Below are 16,286 nucleotides of genomic sequence, written 5' to 3' on the forward strand. Positions count from 1 at the left end.
ACCTTCCCCTTCCCCTCCTGGTATCAATACTCTCAGTATTGGTCCTGGGTGGTTTATCTGCCCTGGATTCCCTGTGTTTCCAGCTCTGATCTGTGCCCGTGTACAGGACTGGCATCTATTTTTAATCATATTGTGTCCATTTTTACTTCTATCCTGGTGGCTGTGAACGGTCTCGTCTGCCATGTCTAAGACTGGCAGGACCCCAGGCCTGAGAAGCTGCCCCCTGGCTCGGGAGGAGAGGCATGTCACCTGAGGAGCTTGTCCTCCTGCAGAGCCACATTCCTCGCCAACTCGGGGACCACGAACCCCAGCTGCTCCATGTACTTGGTCTCGTTGATGATCTCTCTGAGCACCGGTGAAAAGTTGATGACAAATATCGTGCCCCGTTCAGATGTGGTGCCCTCCTCGTTGACGGCAACCGACTGTGGGAGAGACGTTCCGCAAGGGTGCGCCGCGTGAGAACCCACCCCGACGGACCCCGACTCGTGGGGGCTTGGGTCAGAGGCCAGGCCTTTCTGCTGAGCCAGGTTAAGAGCAGAGGAGATAAGGATGAGCAGGGACCTGGAGACCCTCTCAGACCAAGGAGCTGGGCCTGTTGGAATGTGTGTTTCCCTGGGAAAACTCAGCATTCAAAGAATGTGATTCAGTCACTGGCGCTGGAAAACTGAGGAACCACAGGTGTAAAAATCCAGCGCTCACGAAGGTGGGCACTCTGAGCAGACTCAACAAGGGTGAAGAGGGGCCCATTGCTCGGTGGCTGATGTCTCTTCGGAAGGAATACAGACGGATCAGGCTCCGACAGGTCTCTCATGTGGGCAGGGACTTGAGAGTTCCGGACATCAGAAACCGCAGGGCCATGCTGTCCCTCCTTCTAATGACAACGTTGATCACTACTATTGATAACTACCTAGTATGTGCGTCGTGAGCACTTACTAAGTGCCAGGCCCAGTGGAAAGTATGTGGATGAATGACGTGGAACATGTTATCAGCTGCTTCACGGGGTTCAACTATACGTCACTGTGTCGTCTGAGCCAAGTCGTGTTCGTAAATGGTAAACTGAGGCTCGGAGTTAGGCTAAGATGTGAGAGATCTTCCCGGGGTCCCACTCATCTTCCCAATTATGACATCAAGTTGATCCCCCTCAGCCCCCCAATCGATCCCTGCCCTTTCCACTCTTCGATTTTGGAAATAGGAAGGGGCTTCCAAGTGTTCAGGGAGGAAAGGGGGGGGGAGAAGAATAGAAATTTTCCGCCCACTTTTGGAAGCTCCCACCTACCTACCCACTTCACGAATGAGGGTCAACGAAATCAGACCTCCAAAAAATGAGGGACACCATCATGTCCCACGGCCACCTTATCATGGGGCTAGGGGCCACTGGTGGTTCTGTAGCTGAACTCTCGCCTTCCAGGCTCGATTCCCTCGCCAACACCCCTCCTGCAAGGCCCCCAACCTGTCTTCTGTGATGCTAAAGAGTGCTCAGTGGAACGTCCAGACCGAGATGGACTAGGAGGAAGCCCCAGGGGTCTACGTAGGAAACCAGTCGGTGAACTCCATGAGGATCAGGTGGTGGAGAGAGTGGGCTCTGCTTGGCAGGGTCCCCAGGGCTCGGGCTGCTCAAGGGTAGCTGGCAGCCAGTGGCAGTAAAGGGTCCAGAGAGCTGTACCTTAGTCAGCAGGCTCTTCTTCATCAGCGTGGGCAGTGTCTGCTCTGTTGACTCCTTCCACTGCTCATACTTCTGGTCCTCGTACTCTTTCATCCTCTTCCCCACCTCCAGGTACTTCTGCTTCACCTGCCCAGGAGTCAAGCAAAGGTCCCTCTGTCCTTGGAAATAACACTCTATCATCTCAGCTTCTGAAGTAAGCTTCTCAACACATCTTGGGAAAGGGCGTAGATGAGATTTGGAAAGGATTATGCGCTTGACCATTGAACTATGAACACGAATTTGGGGGGATCTGTTGTGAGAGCCGTCTGTCCCCCCACCATTGGCAAACCAGGGTCCATGGGTTGGGTTTGATACCTATGATGCTAAGAAGAGCTTTTATATTTTTAAATGATTGGGGTGGAAGAGGGGTATGGGAATCAAAAGAGCAGGCGTGGTTTCTGACATGTGCAAGACTGAGTGTATATGCAAATGTCAGGATCCATAACTAATAAAGTTTTATTGGGACGTGGCCCTTTCACTTGTGTGGTATCGACTGATGCTATCTTGCTGCAATCGCAGCATTTCCAAAGGAATTAAGAAGTAACCTGCTTTGAAAACTTCTCGGTTCTAGTCTCTAACGTGGTAAGGATCCATAGTTATTAAAACACACACACACACACACAAGAAAACAACACAGAATAAGAAGCCATGAGGGTTCTCTAAGGCATGAAATGTACCACCCCAACGCCTCAACCATTTACTCCCTGGACCTTTACAGGACAGTCTAGCAAGCCCTGCTAGACAGCAAAGGGCCCACGGGTGGGAAAAGGAGGTGGTGAGACAAGACAACAAAAGAGCGGAACCACACACGTGCAAAAAGAGAAGTCTACGTCCCTCATCTCACACACTGACATGGGTGTGTACTAAGATGTCGTCCATGCGGTGGGTGTCCTAGGCACTAGTGTGTTATGTCCCAGTCCGTATCTATGGAACCCCGGGGCTGGGTGAGCGAGCCTCTGAAGCCTTCACCCTGACACTATCGTCTAAGCCTGAAGCCCAAGTCTCCCCAGCCCCTCTGTAAACCAAGCACTACGTTGGTCTCTTTCATGAAGAGGGTCTGCCTTGAGTACTGTGCTCTTTTAAGATCCACCTCGACGGGATGGCGCTGTCAGCAGCAACTCACAAGGAACCCGTCTGGGGGGCAGTGTGATCTTGTGGGGGGGGGGGGTTTGAGGAACGGCCCTGCAAAGAAGGGTGGGAACAGCACACAGCCTAAAGAATGTCACCAAGGCCGCGGAGCTGGTAGACTGGTACCTATTGGGCTGTGTGTACTGTTAGCAACAGTTCCCAAAAACTGAATGATGTCATGTGGTCATTCTGAGTGTGAGCCCAGAATCAGGGGCCCAGGAAACCAAACCAAACCCCAACTGGCTGCCGCCGAGTGGTTCCAACTCACAGTGACCCTACAGGATGGGACAGAACTGCCACGGTGGGTTTCCAGGCCTGTGACCTTTGACAGGAGCAGACAGCTTCCTCTCACTCCTGGGGAGCACAGGGGTGGCCTTGAACTGCTGACTTGGCAGTTAGTTCGTGGGTCACTTCCCACGTGAAACCCATGACAGCCCTCCTTTTCCTGTTCATAGCAACGCTACGTAGGTGTTTGGTCCTGTGGAGTGGCTGCCGGGTTTGAGGCGCCAACCCCACAGTTAGCAGCCTAGTGCCTATCCTACATGGCCAGACCAGCAAAGACCCTCGAAATGGAAAGCAAGAAGGTAACATGGGGCTGCTTCTCCCACTGACGGCTGCATGGGTGGAACACGCCTCTCCAGGGCAATGTCAGGGAGGCCCAGCCCTAGGAACTGAGAGGTGAGCCCAGGCCACCTACTTCTCTCCCCCGATCGCCTTCCAGGATCTCCTCGACCTCCTGAAACCTCAGGATGGTGTGCTTGATCCGGTAGAACAGCGACCGTTCCCAGTAGACGGCGCCTGCCACCGGAGGGTGGTTCTTATACAGCGGCGGGTTGTCCAGGTTCTGAATGAAGAGTTTGTTGACGATGTCGATCTGGAAAGGGGTCAAGGCATGCGCTGTGAGCCACACAGGAAAGGCTTCATGTGAGTGCCCACGATGGAGGAGGAGAAGGCTCAGAGCTACTCCAGGTTACAAAACGGGGGGTTCGTGACTCTCATCATTTACTATCTTTTCTTACGCTTGCCATCCCCCCCCATTGGCTCAACACCTAATACCCCGCTTTACTTTAGAATTAAAGACCGTGGACACTACATTTGTCTACATTATTAGAAATCCTAAAGTCCTTTCTAGACCCGGCCTGTGGCCAGGCCTATAGGCTTATCTGGGCACTCGCAGAGCAGGCAGAGTAATCAGGAGCCTTGAGGGCGATGGCTAAGCCCTGGGCTGGTAACCGAAAGGTGGGAAACAGACCCCAGCCTACAAAGCTCCACCAGGCAGTTCTCCCCTGTCGCCTGAGGTCACTGAGTCACGGTCTTCCCAACCACGTGGTCAGCTGTCGCCGTAACTACAACCACGAAGGCGGTGGTTCATCACTAGGAAGGATATAAAGCTGTGCCGACTGGCAAATTCTCACCAAGGCGCACCACATGAGAGACAAGCTTTGCCAGCCTGTATCCTGTGGCATGAGGAGCCCTGGGGGCATGGTGGTTATGCACTGGGCTGCAATCCAGGAGGTCAGTAGTTCAAAACCACCAGGCGCTCCATGGGAGAAAGATGGGGCTTTCTACTGACAGAAACAGATGCATCTCGGAAAGGCACAGGGGCAGTTCTACCCTGTCCTGTTAGGTCGCCATGCGTCAGCATCGGCTCGAGGGCAGTCAGTTTGGGGATTTCTTGTCGCTCGTGACATGGGCTGCAAGGCTCGCAGCTGGAGAGCCCCAAGGGAAACTCCCAGGGAGAAAGACTCACTAGGAGTCTACATCTGCTCAACGGAAGGGAGGGCTTTTTTTCATTCCATGACGCACCTGTCTGAGGAAATTCCAGAGTAGCCCTGGACTAGGCCGGGAAAGAAGATCAGGAGCTTGATTCGTTATTCTCCAGCCCCCGGAGCATTTCCCTGGCTAGGACGGCCACCAGGGCCCCCTACCTCTTTGCAGTACTGGTCGAGAATGTCATTGAATTTCATCATCATCTGTCGGTTAATAGCCTCCCGGGAGCGGATGTGCTTAAATTTTAAAAGCATGTCGAAAGCGGCTTCTGCGGAGCGCAGTGTCTTGAAAGACTCATCGATAAAACTTTTCGCTTCTTTCTCAATTACCTGCTCTCCGCAAAAAGGAAGGAAAAAGGTTGCTTTAAGTCGAGAACACAGGCCTGGTGCTGAAGCCTATGTTCTGCAAAACCAGGTGGAGCGAGAAAAACGAGGGGCGTCTGGGATGGGTTTTACTTTTGTTGTCGTTGTTGTTGATTTTAACTCTTGAAAAAGTTATTTTTTAAGTCATCATCCTAAGTGATGGACGTTTATTTTTAATTTTTAACTTTCATTGATACATAATTTATGTTTCATACAATTCAATGTTTGAGTATATTAAAGAGAGGTGGATGTGATACTGTGTCTGATGGGAGCTGGCATACAACAGAAAATGGGAGATGAGCCACATTTGCTTCCTCGTCTGCCCCCACCCCACCCCAACCAGGCCAAAATGGTAGAGATGGAATCTTTTTACCAGAAATTAACTAACACGAGCAAAGGAAAGGGGGAGCAGAGACAACCACAGAAGACAGACAGACAGCCCAGGGTTTCTTGGAAGCAGGAGAATAGGCGTGTAACATTGTGCAGGAAGACTGTGAAACCTCCGGCGAGGAAGGCCACCGGGAAATAGTGGCTGTGGGGTTCGGCGGGGCCATGAGCAGCACGGGAGGGAACTGAGCAGGCCCACTTCTCCGTAAGTGTTCTGTGTGAGACGCCATGTCACGCGGATCATCTCTGAGAGAGCTGTCTGTCTCTCCACTAAATTTTATATCACGACAATAAGCGATTGCTCCCACGTCTTGGAGAGTTTGCATTGGGTGTTAAGTGCCCTGTCGTGGACCACTGCCTAAACCTTGACAGACACCAACGAGCCTGTAAATAAGTCACCAGGCAAATGAAGGAGGAGGAAGAGGCAGGGGAGGGGGAAGGGGAAGTTATCTTTCTGCAAAATAATAAGACGTGTCAAATAATTAACACTCCTGAGAAATGTACGCCTGAGAACAATCAACTCTAAGAGTCCAAACAGACAGCTTTGTCCAAAAACAACGATGGGAAGGCTGGAGAAGCCGGGAAACTGGAGGTAGAATTGGGGGAGGCAGGGGGGAAGTGGGGAAAGTGCTGACATGTGACTGGGGTTGCAACCACTGTTGTAGGGTATGATTTGTGTACACATTGTTGAGTGGGAAACCAATGTGCTGTTTAAACTTTCATCCAAAACACAATGACATATTCCAAAAGGAAAGGGAGGCTGGTGGGCTGGGCAGAAAGGAAAGATAGTGGTGATAGGCTGCTTAGCCTCTGGGACAGCAGTCACCTGGACTCAGTGGGCAAACACTGTCCACTGACTTAACCAAACGCTATGGTAAGACCCTGTCAGGTGGCAGAGAGCAAAAGGAGTCACAGGGTTACCTCCTCTGGGCAAAAGTAATTGATCAACTACAATCACACTGGCATGTCCTTTAGGAAATATGGGAGCAAATGGCAAAAGAAATGTTTAGAATCATGATGATTGGCCACGGGAATGAGGTGGAAAGAGTTACACATAAGATTGTGGTTTTTGTTTGTATTACAAACTCTTTTGCTTGAAAAAAATGGCTTTGATGAAGATTAGATTTAAAAATAGTAACACCAGATAAAACAGAAGCTGAGAATAAGCTAAGATCATAATGTGTATAAAAACTCACTGCCCTCGAGTTGATTCCACCTCACAGAGAACTTATAGGACAGAGTCTAACTGCCCCTGGGGGCTTCCAAGACGATAATAAGGATTTTATGGGATTAGAAAGCCTCCTCTTTCTCCCAAGGAGCAGCTGGTGGTTTTGAACTGCTGGTTAGCTTGAAGCATAACCACTATGCCACCAGGGATCCTGTAATGTGCATGTAACTGTTAGGAATTCTGTTAATCCAGGTTGACTAGAGAAACAAATCCAGAGACACTCTTATGTGTTTAAAAAAGAGCTTTATATCAAAGAGCAATTGTATATTGAGGAAACATCCCAGCCCAGTCCAGATCAAGTCTGTAAGTCTGATACTAGTCCATAAATTCCTCTTCAGACTCACTCAGCACATACAGTGATGCTGAGTGCAGGAAGATCACAGGTCGGTGGGTGGGAAGTCTTGTGGATCCAGCAGCAGCGGAAGCATCTCCATGCTGCCATCAGCTCCATGTGGTTTGCCGACAGGAATGTGAAACACAGAGAGAGAAAGTAGCCTGCCTCTTCTGGTGGCAGAATCAAGAGACAAGAGTCCCCAGAATCCTCATGAGAAGACCACATCCCAAAGAGGGATCATCAGGCCGTGACCTGACTGGCAGGCTAGATGCCACCCCTTCATTCTTTTATCAAGTGACATGAAATTGTGTAACTCCCACACATTCTAAGTGCTTTTTGAATTGAAACCCCCATCTCTGTAGTTGTGATCACAGTTGGGGTGTCACTTTCTCGGCTACATCCACCAGGCCCCGTGGGGGTGGCGTTGTCTTGAGCTCATCGCATTTGAGACAGGAAAGAGCAGACGGAACACGGGAGGAGGACTCTGGAGAGGACTGAGGCAGCTGGGGAGCATCCTGCACAGCCAGGAATGCCAGAGACTGCGGGCTAGAGAGGCAAGAAGCCGTCTCCCCCAGAGCCAAGGGCGAGCGCTCCCCAGAGTTTGCATACTGAATGCAGACCTCTGGCCTCCAAGTTCTGAGAAAATAACTAAGTCTGTATGGCCACCACTTTGGGTATTTCTGTTATGGCAGCGCTAAGAAAACTGAAATAAAAAGGCACTGTGGGCCGACACAGACAGCGCTCTCCGACACAGTGGGACCCCACAAGACCTCCCACCCACTGGCCTGTGACCTCCCTGCACTCGGCGTCACTGCAGGTGCTGCGCGAGTCTGAAGGGGCATTTATAGACTGGCATCAGGCAAATGGGCTAATATCAGACTTATGGACTAGATCTGGACTGGGCTGGGGTGTTTTCTCAATATACAATTGCTCTTTGATATAAAGCCCTATGTTAACACTCGTAGGAGTGTCTATGGATTTCTCTAGTCCACCCGGACTGACACAACGATGCATAGTTACCTTATAGGTCAGGGTAGGACTGTCCTCATGTGGGTTTCCAAGAATATAACTCTTCCCGGGAGTAGCGAGCCTCATCTTTCCCCCGAGGAGCAGCTGATGGTTTCAAACTGTTGACCTTGCAGTTAGCAGCCCAATGAGGAGCCAGCATACAACTAGGGCTCCTCTCAATGGCGACTTCCAAAAACCCAAACTCACCGCCATAGAGTTGACGGCGACTCTCATATCAACTACATACTAAATAAAGCCTCATTCTGTACCTTGGCCCTCAAAGTCCTTTGTAAGTTATCTTCCACTTCGTTTGTTACCTTTACTTCCTCCTACTGCCTACTCAAGGAGCCTAGTGGAGCAATGAGGAAGCACTTAGCTGCTAACTGAGAGGCCGGTGGTTCAAACCCACCTACTGGCTCCATGGGAGAAAGTCCCTGTGGAAGATTACAGGTGTGGCTCCACTCGCAGCCAGACGATAGACAGGCCGATGAGGTGGGCAACAGCACCAACCAGACCAAGCGGGCAGCCGTTGCCCTGAGACAAAGCTCAGAAGGAACTAAGGACTCGGCACACAGGGAGGACGTGGGAGAGTGCTATCACATTGTGGGGCTGGCGATCAAGAGCACTGAACAAAAACGTGTACGAAGTGCTGGGTGGAAAACCAACATGCTCTGTAAATTTTCAGCAAGCTCACATGAAGTTTTTGAGAAGAGATTACAGATACAAAAAGCCTATGGGGCAGGTCTACCGTGACAGAGAGGCCTACCTATGGGGCAGATCTACCCTGACAGAGAGGTCTACCTATGGGGCAGGTCTACCCTGACAGAGAGGTCTACCTATGGGGCAGGTCTACCCTGACAGAGAGGCCTACCTATGGGGCAGGTCTACCCTGACAGAGAGGTCTACCTATGGGGCAGGTCTACCCTGACAGAGAGGCCTACCTATGGGGCAGGTCTACCCTGACAGAGGGGTCGCTACGAGCTGGATCCCCGCCTAAAGAAGGTACCACACAGCCACCGCCATCCAGTTCCAGGCTGCTCTCTGGGCTCTTCCTCCACCCCAGCCTGTTCTTTCTGCCCTTCTTGCTCCCCCACTGCTGATGTTCCGACCACCTGAGGTCCACTTCCTGCTCCCAGCTCCCCGCTCCCTCCCATCTCCATCACCTAAACACTTCCCAAGTCCAAAGGCTGCTTCCAATTGGTCGATTCTGTGCCACCCCAGCCCCTGCACAAAGTCAATACCCTGCTCTACCAGATAAGCTCTGTCACGGAATTTCGTCTTGCTCGGATCCACAATCAGTACACAATCGGTACTCATGGGAGCAGCAGTCAGGAGGCAAATCTGCCGCACAAGACCTCTTTAGAGTGTTGAAAATCAGGGAGGTTACTTTGAGGATTAAGGTGAGACTGACCCAAACCATGGTACTTTCAATTGCCTCGTATGCATGCGAGAGTTGGACACTGAATCAGGAAGGCAGAAGAAGAAGAATCGATGCATTTGAATTGGTGCTGGAGAGCATACTGAACGAGCCACGAGCCATGGACTGCCAAAAGGACGAACAGGTCTGTCTTAGAAGCTCCTTAGAGGCAAGGAAGGCAAGACTCTGTCTTACATATTTGGGCCCTGTTGTCAGGAAAGACCAGACCCTGGAGAAGGGCATCATGCTTGGGAACGTCGAGGGGAGTGAGAAAGAGGAAGACCCTCGGGGAGATGGATTGAGACATAACCACAACAGGCTCAAGCGTCGGAACAAGTGTGAAGATGGCGAAGGACTGGACAGTGTGTCCTTCTGGGGTGCATTATGGGTCAGAGCCAACTCGATGGTCCCTAACAACAGAGGCAGGCGGGCCCGTGTGTAGGAACCACTGTTTTACAAATACCACTGTGGCAAGTTCAATTGAAAGTGACTCCATTTGGGGAATTGCTTCCCATTTTGTTTTGTATTTTAAAAAAAACAATAAAACAAATAAGCAGATAATACGTCTCTGGTTTTTGTCCCCAAAAACTACATAACCCAACCAATTTAACCCAGGAGGGAGACACAGGGCCCACTTCCCACATGGAGGCACAGGGGGTGGGGGGGAGGGGTGCTACTCACCAGAACTTCAATCTTGAAGTCGTCCATGACATATTTCCAGTACTGGGAGGACTTGATGCTGAAGGGATCGAAGGTCAGGGTCTCCATGGGGCTGACCAGGCTGTCCACCCGGCACAAGACATCGTCAATGCGCTTGGGATCCCCGGTCACGGCCTTCAGCTCTGGGCCGAAAATGTTGTAAAATTCCTCTATCACCTGAGCAACCAAGCACAGCACAAAGTGGGGGTTACCTTCCATGTCTGAGGGACGGCGCTATCCGGGGTTTTGTCTGGGTCTCCTTGTAGTAGGCAAGAGTCCTGTCCCGGGGCCTCCACCCAGCCCAAAGAGCCTTGCCAGTGCATGGTGACACTCGGGCAGCTGGGAACAGCCCACAAGGTCTGCACACCAGGGCCTGTCTGCTCTCCCAACCATCCCCAACCCACTGGTTTTTGCCAGTCCAGGTTTCCTGCTGCCTCGGGGTCTTTGCACTTGCAGTTCAGAGCACCTAGTTGACTCCTGCCTTCTCAAGAGGCCTTGTTGCCAGGGCGACCCACATGTGTCAGAGAGCAGCGGTGCTCCAGGGACGTTCAATGCCAGAGTATATGGCAGTAAACTGACCGGCCCTGTTGCCTGGCTGGACTTGAACTGCTAACCTTGAAGTTAGCCACCAAGCGCCTTGAACATCTGTCTCACCGAGGGACCCAGGGTGCGTGTGGCTGCTGTGAGGGACTCTGAGAATGTGAGTCCAGCTCCTGGCCCTCGTGACAGTCCAAGAGCCACACCATGTCCACTAGCCTCTGCCCCAGCATCTCCTGTCAGCCCCTGCCCCAGCATCTCCCCAAAAGGGAGCTGCTTTCCCTCGGGCAGACTGAGCCGCTGCTTCACCACATCCCAGAGGAGCACCCCACACCCCACCGGAGGTGCGCCCCAGGCCCCACCTGCAGAATATCATAGAGATCCTGGCAGATGGTGGCCATGTAATCTGTCCTCTCAAACAGCCGCTTCCGGTCAAACTCCCATCTGGCTTCTCTCCCCGAAGCCTCGATCTTGGCGCGCACATCGAAATAGGACTTTTTCCACAGAGTCAGGGTGTTTTTAGCCTCCAAGGTCTTATGCTGTGCCGTGGCTCGGTTTTCTCTGAGAATAGAGTGCCCGTGACAGCAGCAAGCCAAGGACCCAGCGGGCCCAGTCCACCCCTGCCTATCTGTCTGCCTGCCTGCCCACCACCTGCAGAGGGTGGTCTCCCAGAAACCTTTCTGCTTGAGCTGCAAGGGGTCCCAGCCTGGAGGTCCATGGCGGTGAGAGCAGTCCAGGTGCAAAGTGACCACGATGCCAGGATGTGGACATCGATTTCATCTAGACAGGCTGTTCTTTTACCAAGTGCCTCGGATTCGGTCATTCGAGGCTGTTCTGAAAAGGCGCCCAGAGCTCAGGACTGGGATCCCTCAGGTTCCCCTCCCCAAAGCTAACTCAGGAAGAGGGCCTTAGTTAAAATGAATCGCCTACACACGGACAGTGGAGGCATATTTGGTCATACAGAAGAATGAAGCTCTGCTCCTGAATGCATACTCCCCCCACTACCAAGACCCGGTTCTACCTTACAAATCTGGCTAGACCAGAGAACACACATTGGTACGATAAGAGCTCTCTGGACACATGGAATTCAGGACAGATAAACCCCTCAGGAATAGTAGTGGGAGTAGCAATATCATGAGGGAAGGGGGATAGTCAGCAAGGAAGAAGGGGGAAAAGGAGGAACCCACCACAAGGTTGGATATATAGCCCCCCCCTCTCCCAAAGTAGACAAATAACAGACATGTGGGTAAAGGGAGACAATGGACAGTGTAAAAAAGATAAGAAAAAATAACAACATCAAGGGTTCATGAGGGTAGGAGGGTTGGGGGTGAAGGAGCCCTGGGGATCCTGTGGGATAAGCATGGGCTGCCAACCACAAGGTCAGTAGTTTGAAACCACCAGCCGCTCTGCGGGAGAAAAACGAGGCTTTCCACTCCTGAAAAGTTATCGCTTCAGAAACCCACAGGACAGTTCTACCCCGTCCCACAGGGTCGCCATAAGTCGGAATCAACTCGATGACCGTTTTTTGGTTATAGAGTGGACATGAATCATGACCCACTGGAGGGCAGTGGGCTTTAGGGTTAGGGGTGGAGGCTGGAGTGGCGACTGCCAACAATGGCTCTCTGCGGGGAGGAGAATGCTCTCAGGTTGACTGTGGAGGTGGACGCACAAGTCCGTGACTGCTGAGAGTCACTGGTCAGATAACTTTTGTTTTTAATCGGTTCATTGGGGGCTCGTCAACTCTTATCACAATCCATCCATCCATCCATCCATTGTCTCAAGCACATTTGTACATATATTGCCATCATCGTTTTCAAAGCGTTTTCTTTCTACTTGAGCCCTTGGTATCAGCTCCTCATTTTTCCCCTCCCTCCTCCCTCATGAACCCTTGATAATTAAAAAAAATTTTTTTTCATGTCTTGCACTTTCTGATGTCTCCACCCACCCCCTTGTCTGTTGTCCATCCCACTGGGAGGGGGTTATAGGTAGGTCATTGTGATCAGTTCCCCCTTTCTCCTCCCACCTTCCCCTTCCTGTCCTGGTATGGCTACTCTCAACATTGGTCTGGAGGAGTTTTATCTGTTCTGGAGTCCCTGTGTTTCCAGCTCTGCTCTGTACCCATGCACATGCTCTGGTCTAGCCGGATTTGTAAGGTAGAACTAGGGGCATGATGGTGTGGGGTTGGGGGAGCATTAAAGAAGCAGAGGAAAGGTGTATGTTTCATCGGTGGTATACTGCGCCCAGACTGGCCCGTCTTCTCCCCTTCCGTAAGGGGATGTCCAATTGGCTACAGATTGGCTTTGGGCCTCCACTCCGCACTCCCCCTCATTCACATTATGATTTTCACGGATGCATCACGGGATGTGTGGCTCAGGGCGCGCCCCGCTCGCTCACTTGAACAGGGTGCGCAGGTTGATGACTCTGCAGACGCGCTCAGCGATCTCCCAGGCGATGCGCTCCATCAGCGGGATCATCCGCTCGTCTTTGTTGTAGTGCCTCGAGATGATCCACACCATCCGCAGGGCGCTCATCATCGAGGGGATCGTCTCCAGGACCACTTGGAAGCCGGAGCCATGGGTGAGGTTCTAACGGAGAGAGCGGGCATTTGGGGGGGTGGGGGGGCTCCCTTAGGGACAAGGGTCTCTGCCACAGGAGCGGGGTGGCATTGGCCCCTGTGGTGGACGAGGCTCACAGCGAAAGCAAGCAAAGCCGTCGGGAGAAGCAGACGCAAGGTGAAGTGTTGGCTGCTGACTGAACTTGCGGCAGAAAGACGAGGCTGGCTGCTCGCAAAGGAGCTTGGCAGCCTCGGGGCCTACACAGCTAAGGATCCCAGCTGATGTGGTCTGCCACGGCCTTTTCAGAATAAAATTACTCAGCGCCCCTGGCAATTAAAACCTTTTGTACTACAGCCCATAATCCAGGATAAAGCGTAGGTCTCTGCTTTCACGGCCCCCTGGAATTGTTCCGGCACTGCCCCAGGGAGCCGTACTGCCCACTTTGGGAAATATGGCTATATAGACATATATACGTTTGCATGTATGTAGAGAAAGGGTGTACTATACATATATAGACTATATGTATATATATACATAAATATATAGGACATGGGGTGTATCATTGTGTACACACATACCACCATAGAAACCACAATTAACCTATTGCCATTGAGTTGATTCTAAATCACAGAGACCTGATCTAGAGTTTCTGGTGAGTTTGAGCCATTGAACTTGTCACTCACCGCCCAATGCTTAACCCACAATGCTACACACACATTTAGAGATTAACGTTTATTGTGCCAACCTGGCCAGTGAACACACGTGGGATTAATTGACGGGTAGAGAGATAAATGGCTCGGTGAGCCTCGCCTTTTTGTCTCTTGCTCTTTGATCATTGGACCAGTGTGCGGCTGCCTTGCTTGTTCTGTGCCTCAATTTACAAGCTACACTACCTGTGGGACACCTAACCCGTGGACTGTGTCACTGTAAATTGAGGTTCCTTCAAGACCTGATTCGCCACACCATTGGAATTTACATCTCTTGAGCTGGGGATGCCGGCCCCTGTCATCTGACTGACTATTGGGGACCTGCCTTGCTGTTTGCTGCCTGTACCCAGATAGCCTGAATTGCTTGCTTTACAGAGGACCACCGGGTGGCCCTCAAGACTTAAAGGACTGCCAGTGTCTCACAGCTGTCTCACGAGAGTGAGTTGCACTGAGCCATTTGTACTGCTTTACAATTTAATTAACTGTTTATTTCTTATGTGATATATATATATCTATATGTGTGTGTGCGTATATATATAATTATTAGCATTCTGGTTTTGTTTCTTTAGAGAACCCTGTCTAACACAGTCTATATGAGGGGCCTTTGTGGGGGTGCAAATGAATGTTGAGATGGGAGCCTTGCTGTGGAGTGGGTCAAGTATTAGGCTGCTATTCAAGAAAGGTCAGCAGTTTGAATCCAGGGGAGAAAGATGTGGCAGGCTGCTGGGGTAAGGACAGAAAGAGGACAGGCGCTCTTCTCTGTCCTGCTCCCAGAGTCTGCTGGAAAGAAGCGAGTGGGTTTTTGCTCAATGTGTACCTAGGATCTATGCGTACCTGTATATTAAGTACGTACATGTATGCACACAAACATGCACATGCGCACATAGAGAATACCTATCCATACAGAGACTACGTAAGTCTGTTTGTACGGAGGGCTCTTGCAGGGCTTCACCAGGCTGGCCTGGGGGTGCGGGAGGCCGCGGGGATGGCGCACCTTGAAGTGGCGCTCCACGGTGGAGAGGAAGCGCACGTTGTCCGCGGCCTCCATGTGGAACTTGAACATCTCCGTCAGGACCGGTGGCAGGTTGGCCACCAGCAGGGATTCCGACTCCTTGATCACGTCCAAGACCTTCTTGACCACGGGGAGCTTCGTCTGCTCGTACAGCGCACTGAGGGTGGCGTTCCTCTCCCTCCAGAAGTCAATTTCGGCCAAGGGGCCGTTACCCTGTGGGGGTGTCAAGGGCACACACAACTGCCATCCCTGGAGGCAGGGCATCCATGCCTCGTTTCCAAACTGCTCTGGGTGAGGGCCAGAGCACAGCCTTTGCGCTGCGTCCCCTGCCCAGTGACTTGCAGGGTTCTGCCTGGGCATGAGCAACACAGGCACACACTCTGCTTCTGCACACTGTGCTGTGCCAAGGAGAGCTGTCCCCACCCCGCCCTGCCCCGCCCCACTCCCCCACCTCCACACGCACACCCCAACCCCGGGAGGGGAAGGGTCTCAGAGGGTGACAGAAAAGCCCAACCAGAAGCCTGGTCAAACTCTACCTGCAGTCAGCCTGGCTCCAGGGCTCAGTGCCCGTTTCTGGGGTTTCGTAGCCCAAGCATCCTGGCTAATTCACCCCAATACCTTTCTTAACTCAGGCACAAATCGGGTCACCTACTAACCCCAGAAAGCCCAAAGGTGGTACCTTAGGGTGTTTCCTCTGATGTTCCAAGGAGGTCACCTAGTAGCAACCCTGCCGCTTTCTAGACGCCGGGCTCTTTCTCGGGGGTCTTAGAAAGCAAAGCCTAACTAACCTGAGGTGACTTCCGTAGCTGGTCCTCCACGGCTGTGGAGATCTGATTCAGCCAATTGATCACGCATTGCTCCAAGACTTCCACGATCTCATGGTCAGCGGCCAGTTCGGCCACATCTCCCTCCACACTGATGCTGGGCATTTCCAACTTGATCTCGCCTAGGAGAGTCAAAGCCATGCTGGGTGGGCGGGCGAGAGTTGTCACAAAGTAAAACAGAAAGCTCCTGAGGGCGTGAGCGGTCTCCTTAAATCCCACACCCTTCCCCGTGACGCGGTCCGAACCCACCAGCCGCTCCACCGGGGAGCGATGAGGCAGGCTGCTTCGGTACAGACGTACAACCTCAGAAACCCTACGGCGTGGTTCTACGCTGTCCTGCACCTTGCACTCCCCAGGAGCAGGTTTGGTTTGGGCTCGTTAAGGAGCAGAGGGAGAGCCCTTACCTTCAAGTTGCTGCATGGTCCTTTGAATATTACTGATAAATTTCTGAACGTTCATCAGAAACTCATCCCGAATCAGCTGGACGCTGTGATACTCCACCGTCTCCCCAGACACACTGGGCAGGTCCACGCCCATGTCATTCTCGGAAATGTGTGGGCCATCTGCCAACCCCACGCTGGTATCCATCTTGTGCTGATTGAAGGACAAGGCCGGC

The 16,286-nt window shown here is 52.0% G+C and overlaps 1 protein-coding gene across 1 annotated transcript in view; it reads right to left on the reverse strand.

Moving 5' to 3' along the window:
- Positions 1 to 15,811, reverse strand: part of DNAH10 (dynein axonemal heavy chain 10) — a 129,485-nt gene extending 113,674 nt beyond the window's left edge. The window contains exons 1-9 of the mRNA XM_075534629.1: positions 15,635 to 15,811; positions 14,829 to 15,059; positions 12,967 to 13,157; positions 10,935 to 11,133; positions 10,018 to 10,212; positions 4,759 to 4,929; positions 3,528 to 3,704; positions 1,664 to 1,789; positions 250 to 422 (exon numbers count right to left, since the gene is read on the reverse strand). Of these exons, the coding sequence (XP_075390744.1) occupies positions 250 to 422; positions 1,664 to 1,789; positions 3,528 to 3,704; positions 4,759 to 4,929; positions 10,018 to 10,212; positions 10,935 to 11,133; positions 12,967 to 13,157; positions 14,829 to 15,059; positions 15,635 to 15,811 (1,640 nt within the window). The remainder of the gene's footprint in view (positions 1 to 249; positions 423 to 1,663; positions 1,790 to 3,527; positions 3,705 to 4,758; positions 4,930 to 10,017; positions 10,213 to 10,934; positions 11,134 to 12,966; positions 13,158 to 14,828; positions 15,060 to 15,634) is intronic.
- Positions 15,812 to 16,286: the final 475 nt, after the last annotated feature.

This window comes from Tenrec ecaudatus, chromosome 16 (genome assembly GCF_050624435.1).
Source record: "Tenrec ecaudatus isolate mTenEca1 chromosome 16, mTenEca1.hap1, whole genome shotgun sequence".
NCBI lineage: Eukaryota > Metazoa > Chordata > Mammalia > Afrosoricida > Tenrecidae > Tenrec > Tenrec ecaudatus.